Source organism: Lissotriton helveticus, chromosome 8 (assembly GCF_964261635.1).
Source record: "Lissotriton helveticus chromosome 8, aLisHel1.1, whole genome shotgun sequence".
NCBI lineage: Eukaryota > Metazoa > Chordata > Amphibia > Caudata > Salamandridae > Lissotriton > Lissotriton helveticus.
The window spans coordinates 366,863,300-366,880,441 of record NC_136069.1 but is presented as its reverse complement, the minus strand read 5'-3'; the positions used below and the strand labels follow the sequence as shown (position 1 = coordinate 366,880,441).

The window sequence follows — 17,142 nt, the reverse complement described above, 5'->3', positions numbered from 1 at the left end:
ACGCCGGTGACTAGCACCGTTCGAGCAGAGGGCGTGGAGGGTCCGAGCCAGCACTTCCGGAAGCTGCCTGCAGCGCTCTAGCTGTTGGGCGCTGGGGGGGATATAAGGCACTGGAACCTGCTCCCTCGCGTGGTAAGTGGGCAGTGGCAGTGTCCCTACCGCTTTATTGCTATAGCGCTCGCCGGTGCGTGGGTGACTGCTACCTGTGCGCTGCGCGCTTAACTTTGGTGTGTGAACTTTAAAAACTGTATTTTTAATAGCCACATTAGTCCAGACCAGGCAGTGTTCCTACCGCTTTACTGTAGCGTGGTCAGTGTGTGGGTGATTGCTACCTGTGCGCTGCGCGCTTAACCTGGCGTGTGTTCTTTTAAACTTTTAGCTGTAAAATTGTATTGTCCTGACCTGGCATAGCGCTCGGACAGCTCGCACAAGCCTCGCTGTGCTCTTGCTGATCCCGACATCTTGATTCTGCTCGGCTGAGCTTCACTAGCGGAAACGCTTGACTGTTTGCCTTCACCTAGCAACGAGGTGCTGGACTCGCCCCTCCCTCCCGCCTCGTTCTGACGCCGGTGACTAGCACCGTTCGAGCAGAGGGCGTGGAGGGTCCGAGCCAGCACTTCCGGAAGCTGCCTGCAGCGCTCTAGCTGTTGGGCGCTGGGGGGGATATAAGGCACTGGAACCTGCTCCCTCGCGTGGTAAGTGGGCAGTGGCAGTGTCCCTACCGCTTTATTGCTATAGCGCTCGCCGGTGCGTGGGTGACTGCTACCTGTGCGCTGCGCGCTTAACTTTGGTGTGTGAACTTTAAAAACTGTATTTTTAATAGCCACATTAGTCCAGACCAGGCAGTGTTCCTACCGCTTTACTGTAGCGTGGTCAGTGTGTGGGTGATTGCTACCTGTGCGCTGCGCGCTTAACCTGGCGTGTGTTCTTTTAAACTTTTAGCTGTAAAATTGTATTGTCCTGACCTGGCATAGCGCTCGGACAGCTCGCACAAGCCTCGCTGTGCTCTTGCTGATCCCGACATCTTGATTCTGCTCGGCTGAGCTTCACTAGCGGAAACGCTTGACTGTTTGCCTTCACCTAGCAACGAGGTGCTGGACTCGCCCCTCCCTCCCGCCTCGTTCTGACGCCGGTGACTAGCACCGTTCGAGCAGAGGGCGTGGAAGGTCCGAGCCAGCACTTCCGGAAGCTGCCTGCAGCGCTCTAGCTGTTGGGCGCTGGGGGGGATATAAGGCGGATGTGTTGCAGGCAGCGCAGCGGGCGCGACGTAGGCGCGCCGGAGTTGCGCCTGAGTTAAGCCCGTCTGCGCCCGTCCGCGGCCGATTGCGGCCCAGGGCCAGAACCCCTGGTCCTCCTGCAGCACATATTCACTGGAGCCGAGAGGAACTACTTCTCTTCCGCCATGGCCACCTGACACCTTGCTCACATGGCATGGAGGCGGACAAGAGCGTGGACTGCAACTACTGCGGCTACACCTTTTGCGCAGGGCAAACCCAAACCAGTGCCCACCATCCTTTGATGTGTGGTCTGCTAAATGTCCGCTCCCTACCAAAGCATTGTCTTGACATCCATGATCTCCTTGCTGAAAAGCGATGGGACCTACTCTTTCTCACAGAGACGTGGCTGGACTCGGATTCCATGCCAGAAATTATCGAGGCCATCCCAGAGGGTTACTGTCTTCAAAGATTAGACAGACTCAGAGGGAGAGGTGGGGGTATCGCCATTGTGGCGAAACAGGAATACCAATGCCAGCTTGAACGCACCACTATTGAAGGTAGTGAAGCGGGTGTCTTTTCCATCTCTCTGAATGGCAAGTCCACCTTAAAGGGTTTCCTGATCTACCGCCCACCGGGCTCCCCCACAGCTTTCGTTGAGAAACTTGTGGAAGCTGTTACTGATGCTGCTCTGAACACTGATAGGTATCTAGTTTTAGGTGATTTGAACCTACATCTGGACACTCTATCAGATAAGACAGCTATGGACCTCTGTCTTACAATGGCGAATTTACAATTTGAGCAGAAGGTGCAGCATCCTACCCATAACCTGGGTCATCTTCTTGACCCAATTTTTGCTAATTGGAGTCAAGTGGAAGCATGCACACCGGTCCCCATTCCATGGACTGACCACCATCTTGTCCCCTTTACCATAGGGAATCAAGAACCTGCACTGATTGACCCTCCAGCTGATAAACATCCTAGGCGGAGATGGGCAGCATTCTCCCAATCCGCATTCAATTTGGCTCTTACGGCCAAAGGTCATCCTGGCGGAATAGGTGTGGCAGAGATCAACTCCAACCTAGACCAACGCATTACAGAGGTCTTGGATCTGGTTGCTCCACTTGGTGCGGCCAAATCGGGGGGCCGAGCAAAGAGATCTGCCCTCTGGTTCAATGCTGATATGCGGGTGGCAAAAGCAGCATGCAAAAGGGCTGAAAGGCTATGGAGAGTAGCATACTCCGCCTCCGCTAAAGCAGAATACACCAACCGCAGGCGTAGTTACCACAAACTACTACGGAAGGGCAAATCGGCGTACTTCTGCACTAGGATTGAAGGAGCTGAGCAGTCCACCAAAGAACTCTTCTCAATCTATAAATCCATCACCATAAGCAAGTCTGCTGTATGCCCCTCGAAACTCTGCACGGTGGAGGGCTGTGACCGTGTTGCAGAGTTTTTTACTAACAAAGTCACTCACCTCTACAATTCCTTTCCTCGACAGGCAACTAACGTTCCTACATGGGGGAAGGGTGTGGAAAAGACGGGAGTACAGCAGCTTACCTCCTTCCTTACCCCGCCCACAGAAGAGCTGATTCGCATCTGCGGGTCAATTAAATCTGGCTCCCCAAGAGACCCGACGACCCCCAGTCGGCTTAAGGGCAGCTTGCAGGTTCTCGAACCTTATGTTCGTAACCTTCTGGACTCCTCTTTCCTGTCCCAGAATGTCCCCAAGGCCTGGAAACGGGCGGTTGTCCTCCCCCTGCAAAAAAAGGCCAATGTGAGCTTCGAGAAATTCGACAATCTCCGCCCCATTTCCCTTCTACCTTACATGGCCAAAATAGCGGAGAAAATTGCTAATATGCAATTGATGCAGTTCGTGAAGGAGGCCTCGCTACTCCACGACTCACAATTTGGCTTCCGCCCCCGCCACTCAACGGAATCTGCACTTTTGGTGGCGGTGGAGGCACTCCGACAGGGTGTGGATGAGGGCCAGACTATGGCCCTGATCCTACTCGACTTGAGTGCAGCATTCGACACTGTAGCACATACCATCTTGCTACAGTGTCTGAGTGAAGGAGGGGTCACAGGTGCTGCGCTTGGTTGGATTAAGTCCTTCCTGTCTGATAGGTGCTTCCAGGTCAGGATGGGAGAATGCTACTCGAGGGAGATCGAGTTGGGCTAGGGCGTACCACAGGGTTCGTCCCTGAGCCCGACTTTATTCAATATCTACGTCTCCCCGTTAGCAGCCATCGCGGAGGGCCACGGTATTCACCTGGTGTCCTACGCCGACGACACGCAGTTGGTCGTCTCCCTAGCTCGCTCCACCGGCCTTGCGGCGGACATCTTCAGGAATTGCATGCAAGATCTTGCAGCCTGGATGTCCGCACACTGTTTAAAATTGAACGGCAGCAAGACCGAGGTGATCGTGGTGGGGGGCGGGCCTTCTGCGTGGTCGCCTGCGTGGTGGCCATCCTGCCTAGGTGAGGCCCCCACGCCCAGCCTGGAGGCCAAGAATCTTGGCATGTGGCTTGATAATGACCTTGCCTTTGGCCCGCAGGTTGGCCGGGTGACGGGGGTGTGTTTCGGTGTCTTGAGAACTCTGAGGAAGGTTTTAGATCTACTTCCCATCTCGGCTCGTAGGACGCTGGTGCACGCCCTGGTCACCTCGCGCCTGGACTATGGTAACCTGCTTTATCTGGGGGCTTCAGGCAAGGTCATGGGGCGCCTTCAGGTGCTCCAAAATGCCGCAGCCCGGCTCGTGCTAAAACTCCCGAGAAGGTCTCCCTCTAAACCCGCTCTCCAAGCTCTCCATTGGCTTCCGGTGGAGAAGAGAGTTGAGTTTAAGGCCCTCTCTACGTGCCATCGCATTCTGAGCGGCAAAGCCCCTGTGCCACTTCAGAGTCTGGTGTCCCACTATGAGCCTACCCGCAATTTACGGTCCTCTCAGACGGGACTACTTGTGGTGCCCAGAGTTAGGAAGGCACGGATGGGTGGGAGGTCTTTCAGATACCTTGCTCCCAAGTGCTGGAACGTCCTGCCCCTAGACCTCCGTCTTGAGCCATCAGAGGCCCTGTTCAGAAAAAAATAAAAAACTTACCTTTTTAGCAGGTAGATCCTCGGGAAGGGGGGGGATGGCAACTGATCACTTACCATAGCGCGGGGACACGCCTTCTGGCGTCACCAGGCGCTTTAAAAATGTCCAAATAAAATAAAATAAACACTGGCCCATTCCGCTATTTGCGCTGCCTGGCGAAGCTATGCAAGGATATATTTAATATTGCTGATCTAGCTGGCGACGTTGTAATGAGGGGTGTGAGCGGCCATTTTGTACATGCTGTGGAAGAGAACTAATACCCTCTGAGGCCTACCACAGGATATCGCAGCTGTACCGTCCCGCCTGATTTGGAGCAGTGGGCACTTTCGCGGTTTTTCCTGCGATATCGTCTGCGTGAAGACACTCCTGCGCAGTCCACATCCCCGAAGCGGCGGTCCTGTGCGGTGTACTCTCTACTGCTCCACTACTAGTTATACAGCACGTTGCAGTTACCGCGTACTGTCGCGACGGGGGTAAAAATACCAGCACATTGGGCCGCCTTGCTCGATCACATACAGAACGAGGCAACTGCATCTATGAACATGTGGCTTTGACGATCTTGTACTAACTCCATTTCGTAACGTCGTTACTGGCTCACCCATCAGAGAACAGGTGGGATCGCAAGGTTGACTTTCACAGCTGATTGGAGGACACCACCAACGACCTAACGACACCCAATTACAGCACTATAATCAAGACAACCCGCATCTGTACGATGGGGAAATCGGACAAACCGCAGCCGAAGCGGACTTTTGAATCACAACGATCAGCCCGGGGCCCCAGGAGTCAGGCAGAACCCGACGCGAAGGGTGCTGTAGAAACTGGTATGGAGAGCATCCTGAAGGCAATTCAAACCAGCCTTCAGGATATCAATGGCAAGCTCGATAATCTCACCTGTCGTATGGATAATATGGCGGCGAAGATGGAAAAGCAGGGTGAAAGACTGGATGACGCGGAGACACGAATATCGGCAGTGGAGGACGAGGCGCATACCAGCACTACTAAATGTAGCGGGATGGATAAAGTTATGGAGGTGCTCAGAAATAAAGCCGAAGATTTGGAGGCCAGATCGCGGTGAAACAACGTCCTAATTGCGGGAGTCCCAGAATCAACCAACACAGGCCGCATGGAGACGTATGTGGAGGACCTTTGCCGTGCGTTCTTTGGTGCCGACCATCTATCATCGATCTTCATTGTTAAACACGTCCACCGATCTCTGGCACCTCGCCCGCCACCAGACGCTCCACCCCGACCTATAGTGGCTCGCATTCTAAACTACCGAACCGGGATGGTATATTGCAGATGGCAAGGGACAAGAAGGACATATCCTACCAGGGTAACCGGCTAGAATTTTTTCCTGACTTCACAATGGCGATACAACAGGCCCGTAAAGAGTTTGCAAGCTCAAAAGAAAAACTGCAACGTATGCAGGTGGAATACGCAATGCTGTATCCAGCGAGATTGAAAGTGACATGGGACGGGAAACCCACGATACTATCCACGCCCAAGGCAGCTCAGGATTTCATAAAGAAGACTCACACCCGCCGGAAAGAGCAAAGGCAAGCCGATCAATCCCATGACTCAGAATGAAAACCCGCAAATGCACAGGCACTTCTGCCACCACTGTCTGCAAACAGAACTGCTGTACTACACAACATGAACATACCACTTACAGATACATTGCCTTTGTTCGATGTCGGCCGATGGTCCAGTGGTAAGTTGGTCATTTGTCTACAGAATATGCATGGAGAGACTGCTGATTTGCATAATACTACGAGCAGAACATACAACACAACGCTATATGGATATTGTAGGCATGTGGATTGATACAGTATAATCGCAACATGAGGATTTGCTATGCACGGAGCTCTTGGCTTCGGACTGTGGAAAATACCAAATCCCTCTCAACTATGTGGGGACGGAACAGACGATTTAAGCTACAAAGCTCCCCAGATTAGGGTGAATATCTCTGATGTTCTGTGATATATTGTTTTGAGGTATATATCATTGCATTGATAGTAACTAAATGTGAATCGAGAGTATGGCAAACTTACGAACTGCCCAATGACTATGCCTGATTAGGTGACTCATGCCGCAGAGCCATAGAGACACTGAACTTTGGCTCGTAATGTGTTTCTTTACCAGGTTGCACCTACACGGATACGGGATGCCACCCTATCCATGGGAGAGGGTGGGATTTTGCCCACTATACTGTGAAGCTGTAAACAGTGAAACAGTGTATTGACCAGAGGCGGAAGTATTCTATCACCCCTGCGTTTGCGACAATGTACTGCATATAAAGATCTGGTAAAATGCACATATGCCCATACTGCTTTAGTTTGATTCGCATAGATTTAATTTTGTCGGTGCCTACGATCACGATACGATCCGTCCACATCCATTAGATTGGATGGTGATGTGTACCCTAGGCGGACCTCCACATGGGTGCACCCCACACAGTTTATGTGTTCTAGGGAATTTAAAGTTGGGGTATGGCTTCAGCAGGTTTGGGCTGCTGATGTGGGTGGGGGGTGGAGGGGTTGGGAACTGTTTTGTTTATTGAATCACGACACTTGAGATGCATTGCTGAGATCTGAGATGTTACTTATCCCTATGCTGTAATTTATCTATGTATGCACTCCGAGCACTATGCTTTAGCAAGACGTTGCACACACTTGATTGTTGGGCTCATACCTACACACAATAGTTGATAATGGCTAGTAACATACCTTGTAAACTATCGTTAAATATGCTTACATGGAGCATAAGAGGCTTCACAAACCCCAAGAAAATAAGACAAATGTTCGCATGTATAGACAGATGGCGCATTGACATTGTGATATTGCAGGAAACTCATATGGCCCCGCACATCCCTGCTAATATTGGCCCAAGGTGGGATTAGTCAATTCATAACTCCACATATTCTTCTTACTCTAGAGGGGTTTCGATACTAGTAAAAAAAGGCACAAACTTCAAGGTGGAAAACACTATCACGGATAGACAAGGGCGCTTTATAATAGTCACAGGGACAGTACGAGGGAAACGAATGAAGATTATTAATACCTATGGTCCAAACACTGACGCACCGGAATTTCATCATGAAGTGTGGCAGCATTTGCATGGGGACTACGATAGTACTTTAATTTGGGGCGGGGACTTGAATCTAGGACTACACGACCAAATGGATAGATCGGGAACAACTACGGAGCCTCACAGGAAGGCACGAGCAAAGGTATTAGATATTACGTCCGAGCTACATTTACACGACATATGGAGGACACACAATCCAGGAGTTAGAGAGGCAACACACACTTCGGCTGTGCATGGCAGCTGGTCCCGTATTGATTTCTGGATAGGTTCAGAGACAGCTTTACTGTGGACAACGGGAATTAAGCATTTACCTAAAACACTTCCAGATCACAACCCCATTATACTAACTCTTACAATACCACATTACTTGCCACCTCCATACAGCTGGAGATACAATGCCACTGCACTCACAGATACCGTTTTTGCAGGCACTATAGCAAAGGCCACCACAGAATATTTTTTATTAAATGAACATTCCACAGACGACCCGTGCCTGCTTTGGGAAGCCTTTAAAGCAACTTTGCGCGAGGTCTGCATGAGCACCACATTTGGAATATTACGAGATATACGAACACAGTTAACACGTTGTGAAACACGACTGAAATTGCTAGAAACCAAATCTGAACGAACTCAAGACACAACTGTGCTAGAAGAAATCCGGCAGACCCTAACGGAATATCAAACATATGCCAAAGATGAGGTCAAATACATTCATAAGCGTCCCACAGCCCGGAAGTTTGGGGAAGGGGGCAGGCCGGGCAAGGTGCTTGCGTCAAAAATTTGTGAAGGGCGCAAAACACAAACTGTGTTGCAGATACGGGACGATGATGGGTCTTTATGCACAGACCCGCAGGGAATTTTGCAAGTTTTTCGTACAAACTTACAGTAGGATCTATCGATCACAACCCATAGCGACACTCGCTGAAATACTCGAATATCTGGAGGAAGTAGCCATAGCGTGGCTCTCAGACACACAGAGAGCTTACTTATCCCTTCCAATCACCGTCGAAGAGATCACAGAAATAATTAAATCCTTACCGAACGGTAAAGCCCCAGTACCTGATGGGTTCACATGTGAATTTTACAAAGCGCACGTCAATTTACTGGCACCCAGACTGGTTGCAATGTTTGGAGATGCGTTTGAGAGAAACATATTTCCACCAACGCTACGGGAGGCAGTGGTGATCGCACTCTTAAACCTGGCAAGGACCCTGAGACATGCGACTCCTATAGACCCCTGTCGTGGATTAATATAGACTCTAAAATTTTAGCTAAAATACTGGCCGTACGTTTGCAACCCCTTATGACCAACTTAGTCCTCCCGGATCAGTCAGGCTTTATACCATCAAGAGCCACCACACAATACTAGAACTTAATTTGCCTTGTCCCATTATCTAACTCACAATACTAAGGCAGTGGCGGTCATGTTAGATGCCGCCAAGGCCTTTGACTCATTTGAGTGGTCGTACTTGCTAACGGTCCTTAACAGGATGGGCCCTTCCTCCATTGTTTGTCCAATGGGTGAAACTCTTGTATACCAAACCAGTCGCTACAGTCCGTATTAATGGGTATGTATCTGAAACAATACCTATTGAGCGCGGGATGCAGCAGGGATGTCCGTTGTCCCCCTTACTATTCGCTCTTGCCCTTGAACCGCTCGCTTGTAAGGTCAGACAGCTCCATCATCCATCAGCACTACAATTCCCAAGTAGACCACTACACATATCGCTCTATGCGAACGATATGTTATTATATGTCCGTGACCCTGAACGGCACCTTGCCCCTCTACTTCGTGAATATATTAAATTCAGAGTCATTCTGGATTACACATTAATTGGGAAAAATCTTCTATTATACCACTCACTGATATAACTACTCAGCACGATACTGATTTCCCACTAGACTGGCAAGCTGACCCTATAAAATATCTGGGCGTATGGTAATAACCTCCTTAGAGGATAAAGTACACAGATGGATACAGCTGCCGCTATCCCTCGCTGATCGCATAGCAATTGTCAAAATGGTAATATTACCAAAACTACTTTATCTATTCAACAATATTCCGATTCTTCCCACTAGGGAGGTCTTCAAACGGATATCAATGGTAGTCTTAAAGTTAATATGGGCGGGTAAACAAGCGCGCATAAACCTGCATACTCTTACGCTGCCATATTCAAGAGGCGGACTCTGGTCTACCTGATTTTCTATTTTATTATTTATGTGCCCAAGCACAATATGCCGCATACTGGTATCATGAGATCCCTTACTTGACACACAAAGCGGTGGAGGAGGGGGACGCACTACCCATCCCTTTAAATGCGATTATTACACATCACCGACCACCTCTGCAGGACAAAGATATCAACATCATTGACGCTACCAATATGGCATGGCAGCGGCTAGGCCAAATGGCTAATAAACTACCCCTGTATGCTCCAGCTCTCCCTCTGCACCATCACCCTGACATATCGGTCACCAATGCAGAGGTGGGCATGGGGCTGTTGAGACAGGTGGGAATAGATACCTTAGGGGATTTATATGCAAACGGGATATTTAAAACAACACAAGACTTGTCCTACATCCAAAACCAGACATTACTGTTTCGTTTCAACTATCATAGGCTACAAGGGGCAATTAAAAAGCTATATCCATGTTATCCCAACGAGCCAGCACAATTAAACTCTCTACAACTCATATTGACGTCTTCTAACACCACACACTTGGTTTCCCGACTGTATGCCGTTGCACAGGATGAAATAGGCAGTAACAGCCACAAGGCCATGGAACGATGGAATACTGTTTTGGACGATCCACTTACAGAAGGGGACTGGCACACGACATGTACTCGGATTCAAATGCTGACACCTAATGGCAATCTTAGAATTATCCACTTTATATATTTGCACCAAGCATATTACACGCCCATGAAACTCTATAGATATGGCCTTCGCTTGGAGGCACGTTGTACACGATGCAGGCTTGATCAAGCTGATTTTATTCACCTGGCTTGGTATTGTGAGAAAATACACACATACTGGGAGAGAGTCACATCATTATTGACAGCGATGGTTGGAATTGACATTGACTGTAGTATTAAAGTTTGTTTGCTGGGGCTATTACCCAATGTGCGGGCTCTGAAACATAAGTTTTGCATGGTGGCCCTGCTACTATCCAAGCGAAGAATTTCAATGTGTTGGACCAGCAAAAATGTACCGGATGCTATACAATGGATCTGTGATATGTCACATTGCCGAGACACACTACGCACATATGAGGAAGAACTACCTGCCCAATCTAGACCGAAAGATTATCGGATGTATTTAACGGACTATTTACGTGAACATAATACTATATAATAGAACTAGTCAGCTATGTCTCGTTATCCAATGCTGTAAAATGTATACATGTGCAGCCTCAGGCTTCAGCCCAACCCTTGATTGTATCACTCGGATGATGAATGCAGTAGTGTAATGGTTCATCTTGGGTTATCTTGTTGCTATTGCAGATATGTTCATTATGAAACTCAATAAAAAACAAAAATGTTCTTCGCATAATAATGCTTGAACTCATTCTTTGAATGACTCGATGGCAATTGTTTCAGGAAGGTAAAAAACCTCCTGTACTTTCAGAACCAGTCAGATGCAGCCAATAGGGAGCGTGGAAATGTGTTTGAGCTTCAGTATATACTCTTTACAGTTCATGTAGTTACACATACTGCTCTGCTTGTAACACTTTTGTTTTCCACATAAAACATTATTCTACATAGAACAGGTAAATATTTGCGATAACATCTCAATTTTCTAAACGTTTGTGAATTTAAAATTGTTTCACATAGAGAATTATGATGGAGGGGATTAGTTTGCAATATATAATATAATAAGGGGCAGAAACATTTAAGGGACAGGCAAGGGTGATGAGGAATATGAAATAAGTCAACTAAATTGGCTCATTTTAGACCTTGGTGACATACTGAAAGAACTTGGATTAGTAGGAGAAAATATTTTCCTATGACTATACGTCTCCATATTCTTTTTTCTTTTATAACTCTGGGGATTCTTTATATTATATATTGGAAGAGCATGGAATAGAATGCTATTAATAATTTAATGACATTGTGATCAAATTTCCCCCTAATTTGTCAAGCACCGTATCAATAATAATGATAATAAAGTCGAGTTTATAAGCACAAGGCTACTTCATTGAAGCGTCTCAGCATAAAGGCTCTGCTCCAGAGGAGACCATACAAGTAGGAGAAATGAATCACTTGAAGTGAAAAAACAAGTTTTAGCTGTTCCCTAAAGCAGGCTTAAGATGGAGCTTGCAGAAATTTTTGCAGCAGGGAATTCCAAATCTTAGGAGCCAGATAACTAAAGGAGTTGCCTTTGATTCGGACGTTTTCAAATTTAGGAACAAAAGCAAGCCTGACATCAGATCTTAAATTTCTAGCGGGAACATAGGATTGTGCCCTTCTAGCAGTAACATAGGTTTGAAGGAAATTCTCTGCTTGATAGGGAGCAAGTACAGTTTTCTCAGGCCAGTTCCAATAGGAGCATTCTTGGGAAAGTGCAGCAGCATACGTGCTGCAGAGTTTGAATGCGTTTTCGTCTAATGAGTCGTGAATCCCATAATCTTCTTGAGGGTTTTCAATATTCTAAAACAATTACTGGCTAGAGGGTATAATTGGTTGTCAAATGACACTTTATAGTCGAGCCAGATGCCAAGATTTTTTAACCTTTTGTTTTGGTGATGGTAATTGGTCAGGCTAATAGGCCACCATGTGGTGGACCAGATATAGGGCTGATTACCCAGAATCAGCACCTCGGTCTTTTCACTTTTAATATAAGACAGTTGTTCTCCATCCAAATAGCTACTTCGGAAAGGCACAGACCCAGTTGGGAAGCAGTATTATTATTTCTTTTATGAGAAATAGTGATAATCAGCTGTGTATCATTGTGAGAAGTTGGCCTGGAATACGCTGTCCACTATTCTAGTGGGCACCTTGCACCAGTCTAAACGACCCTTATTGATGGTAGGTTTAAGACAACCTTTATAGAAAGCTATCCTAGTGGTAGCTGTGGAGAGCAGTCTTCAGGTTAAGTCTTGAAGGAATGTAAAGCAGCTTGTTTTACCAGTCTATAATCTCATGAATGATCAAATGAAAGGAGAACCACACCAGGTATATATATATATGTATTTATTCAAAACACAACCCTCTAGTCTCTTTATAAGGCTAGAAATTAAAGTACAATACAAGAACTTAAATAGCACACAGTAAATTAGCACAGTATACGTTTTTCCCTAGGGGCCTCACAAACCATATACTAAGAAAGTGGTATAAGTACCGCTCAGAGCATAGAGACGTGGCCTAGGGCCAGTAGAACCGCTGGGGCTACCAGGAACCACCCACGGTAGGGACGCAGGAGACCCACGAGGGACGCGTGCAGTGTCTAAACACAGCCGTGAACCACCATTGACTTCTATGGAGAAAGTTAAAGTTACAAATTTTGAAGAATAAGGACACTTAGGAGTGGACTACGGTAAAACCCCTTCAGTACTGGACACTTCGAGAGTCAAGACCCACGGGAGCACCGAAGTACTCGTATTACCTCACCCAGGGAAGCCGGGTGCATAGGTGTCTTTTCGTGTCGGGTTTCGTCGTCGTTTCCAATGGCGTGCTGCAGGCGACCAGAGGAAAAGTGTCCGGATGGATCCAAGGGTGGATCGGAGATCTGAAGAACCTGAAAGCAGAGGGCACAGAGTCTGGGTCACTAGCCAGTGACCAGGAAGGCGACAAAGAGATGCCAGCCGATGTCGGGTGATTTCAGGTGATGTAGGTGAAGCTTGACTCTTCAGTCACGAGGACCAGGAGGCGTCGACGACAACCAGGAGCTGGATTCGAGCTGTCCCACGTCGGATGTCGAGTGCTGCAGCGTCAGTATCCGGATTGGACCCAACAAGGCTTGGCAACAGCAACCCACGTAGAATGGAAAGATTGGCTTTGGTGCAGACCAGCAAGGTCTGAGGGACTCACCCTTTGGAGGGGAGTCAGGGCACGTCTGGAGCAACCAGGAAAGCCCAAGAAACAAAGGATTTGTCTTTGTGGGGACCCACCAGTCAACGGATCAGGGATCGCGAAGGAGCCTCGAGCAGAAATGCCAAAAGCGGGCCCACAGAACACTCGTGGAGTATAGGCCCACAATCTTCGATGCAAAAGGTGCTCAGGGCTTGGACTACAAGTAGCCCAATGCACAACTTCGGGAAAGCTCGGGAAGTCGATGCACTAGCAAATGTTCTGGATGTCCAGGAGTTCCGGTCCCAGATCTCTTGTCATGGTGACAGGTCTCAGCTTTGCTGGGGACTCGTGTCGGCCTCGGAGATGTCTGGAAGTCCGTGTCCTGTGTTGCAGATTCTTCGGGATCTGGCGGGAGCCTCGAAAATGTGGACCGGCAAGATGCTTCTTTGGTGCCTGTTTTGAACAGGGGAGTCACTCCTTGACCCAAAGGGAGATTTCTTCAGTCTTCCAGTCAAAATGGAATGTTGAAGGTCCAAGATATATGTTTCAGAGTTTCATCCTTGGTACCTAAGGTACCATATACTAGGGACTCACAAGGGTAACCCAGCAACCAATCAGGAGTGTACCTAATGTACATGCAATCAGTTTAGAGAGGGAAACCGATAGGCTGGGACCCTGGATAACAGGATCCCAGCCAAAGTAAGTAAAAAAACAGCAAAACACCAGGCAAAAAGTGGCGGTAACCATGCAGTCTGATTCCACCTTTCTGCAATGATCAGCCAACAAAATGATGGTGAGGCTACAACTTTCAATACCATCAGCTAGGGGGCAGATGTAGATGTTAGAAAGAGTTAGACTCAGAAGATTCCCGAGGCTCTCCTCAACACAATGCCATGGTTGTTGACAGGTTCAAACTTTCCACAATCTTTTTAAAAAGATGTTATGAGATACTGTATCGAAAGCAGCACTCAGATCTAGCATTATAACCACCACGGAATCAGCGGAGGTCAAAATAAAACACACTGATTTAGTGGCCAGCAACAAAGTGGACTCGGTACAATAGGATGGATAAAATCCCGACTGAATTTTATGGAGCAAATTATTGCTTTCAAAAAAGTTGGAAAGCTGTTTATTTACGTGTTTCTCAGTAACCTTGGAAAATAAAGGTACAAGAGAAATAGTTTAACAATTCTCTGGTTGCAAGGGATCAAGCAGAGGCCTTTTTTTCATAAAGGAACTACAATTGCATGAGTGTTTGCAGTTATGGGGTGTCAATTGAGACCCTATCCGCGTGGTTTAGTGGGGTTACTCTCATTTTTCTTGTTAGCATCGATACTTAAAGAATTGTGGATCTATTATATTTGCTCTAGTTAGCTTTATTTGATATCAGCTTGGGGTCTTCTGACTTATAAATGGCGTTTTAACTTGGATATGCAAGCCTGGATCCTGTGTTGCAGGGGACTGTCTAAGGAAGGAATACCAGATGACTAAAATTAGGGTGCAATGAGTTTATAATCCTTCCAATTCAGAATGATGTCCTGATGTCATATTTCAGGGATATTATCTTTATGAAATGTAATTGATGTGAGGTTCAAGAGATCTGGTGTAGACAGTGCCTGATGTACATGGTGCCAAAGTATTAAAAAGATTGCTTACAAACCAATTAATGTTTTTAATGTGATCGTTTTGGTTTTCAAAATAAATCTGGGCTTACTTTGTGAAGTACTTTATTACATTTACTACTGACAAAGCTACTCTTCTGCTTGGTGAATTTTCAAAAGATAGCTATGACAGTTCCCCAAATGTTGTGTTCATGTTCCTTCTCCTCTAGGAGATAGTTAAGACTTAAATATGCACACCTTGTGTTTGCTAGTAATAAAAAGAAAAATTTCATGGCTCCATTTAGGGCCATTCACACATCCATCACACATAAAGCTCCACTGCAAGGATAAGAATCCTTTCGGGCTGACTTAGCATCACTCAACTAACCTGTTGCCCTGAAAACACTCTGCAGAAAATACAAATATATTAAAACAGATTGTGATGATTGTATCACGGACTGGAAAGACAAAACAATTGCTTTAAAAAAAAAATGAGGTCAATACATCCGTGTTTTACACTAATTCTCCAAACACAATAAAGAAAGTGCTTTTCTTTTCATCAGTTTTATGCCAAGTTAATAGGTGACTTACATGAAAAATTAGCAATAAATGCATGCACTACCTCTGTTTTTCACATACCCGTTTGTCTAGCGTTCTCTCTCTCACAAAATTAAGGAGATGGTCATTGACAAGCAAGAGTTCCTTTTTAGCAGCAGTAACTATAGACACAATAACATCATGCCGAATAGCTTCCTCTGGGTCATGTGATCGTACTTTGAGATACTCTGTAAGAAAATAATAAAATTAATTAACCAGAAAATTATACAATTTAAGTTCAAATAGAAAAGCTAAGGCAGCCAGTGAATAATCATGGCTCCATCTCTTTCGCTGAAAATAAATTCAGATATTTTCATGATTTAGCTACCTGCAGTACAAGGTTATGACATAACAGATGGCTATTGTATTTAATAGAGTGAGCACTTAAAGTAACTAAACTCAGTAAGCAGCAAATGAGCTCCTTAACAGTCCCTAATAATTTTATACTTTCAGCTTGAATATTTAAACACTCCCATACTACACAAGTTATCTTTCCAGATACAAGCCTTCAGCAGTCCTGATCTCTTTATAAAAAGCTTACAACAAACCAAGGACTTGTTTAAGGGATAGCAGGACTATCAACTAGAATATGATGGGGAGAATAGTCTAAATATTAAGATGTTATATCGGAAATATTAGGTATAAGGCTTTTAACTAGACAATAGACATTGTGGTCCTTCTTGTCTCGTTTGCATGGATTCTTGATCACTTCAATAATTAATCTGCACCCCTGCTCCTTTAAGTTCCAGACACTAATTTTAACCACCTCTCTGCCATACCACTTGTCAATTGCTTAAACTATCACCTCCGCTCTCCTTGTTCAGAGGGTGGCACTGGCATCATGTAAAGAGGTGAGGTTGCGGCAAACCCTTTACAGCAGAGCATCCACGTCCAAGCTGTATTCCCATGATACTGCCCGCCAATTTACATACATTGTGCCCGGGCTAGTCATTTAATGGAAGCTTAGGGCCTACTTAGACGAATAAACCTGTTTTTTTTTAATCTTATATCAAATGTGTCACACAGGTCAAAATCTCCTATTAGGTTTAGCCAGAGCTAGTCTGGAGAAGTCAATTTCAGGATTAAATTAAAGAATTTGCACTTATATGTATACGTAGCAAAAACCTAGAGTGCCAGGGCCTTCTGCAGGCATGCTTCTGTTTACGTTAATTCATTTTCAGCTTCTAAATTACGTATGTCTAGCATCTGAATGTGAACCAAGTGGGTGTTCACCAAAGCCATTTCAGAGTAGGCATAAATGTGTTTTAGTTTTTTTCCCCACCAATTGTTTCCCAAAATTACTGGATTAATGTCCTTAGCAAAAATTGTAAACCTTTCTGGTTCCCCTTAAACTGTGTAATGTTTCTCTGCATAACAAGACAATTTTCATTCTAAAAGAAGCCAGTGAAGCCAAAAATATCAAACCGAGTATGATTCAAGCTACTTCCATCTGTGCATCACAACTTCATGTTGGAAATTGTATGCCCTATTCGTCACTACAAGTTCTTATTTGCAGGACTTTTCTACACACAA

At 46.2% G+C, this 17,142-nt stretch overlaps 1 protein-coding gene across 2 annotated transcripts in view; it reads right to left on the bottom strand.

The window, feature by feature from the left end:
• PDS5B (PDS5 cohesin associated factor B) overlaps positions 1-17,142 on the bottom strand; it is a 772,752-nt gene that overhangs the window by 537,745 nt on the left and 217,865 nt on the right. For both annotated transcript variants that reach the window (XM_078657163.1, XM_078657161.1), the window contains exon 11: positions 15,652-15,797. In XM_078657163.1, the coding sequence (XP_078513289.1) occupies positions 15,652-15,797 (146 nt within the window). The remainder of the gene's footprint in view (positions 1-15,651; positions 15,798-17,142) is intronic.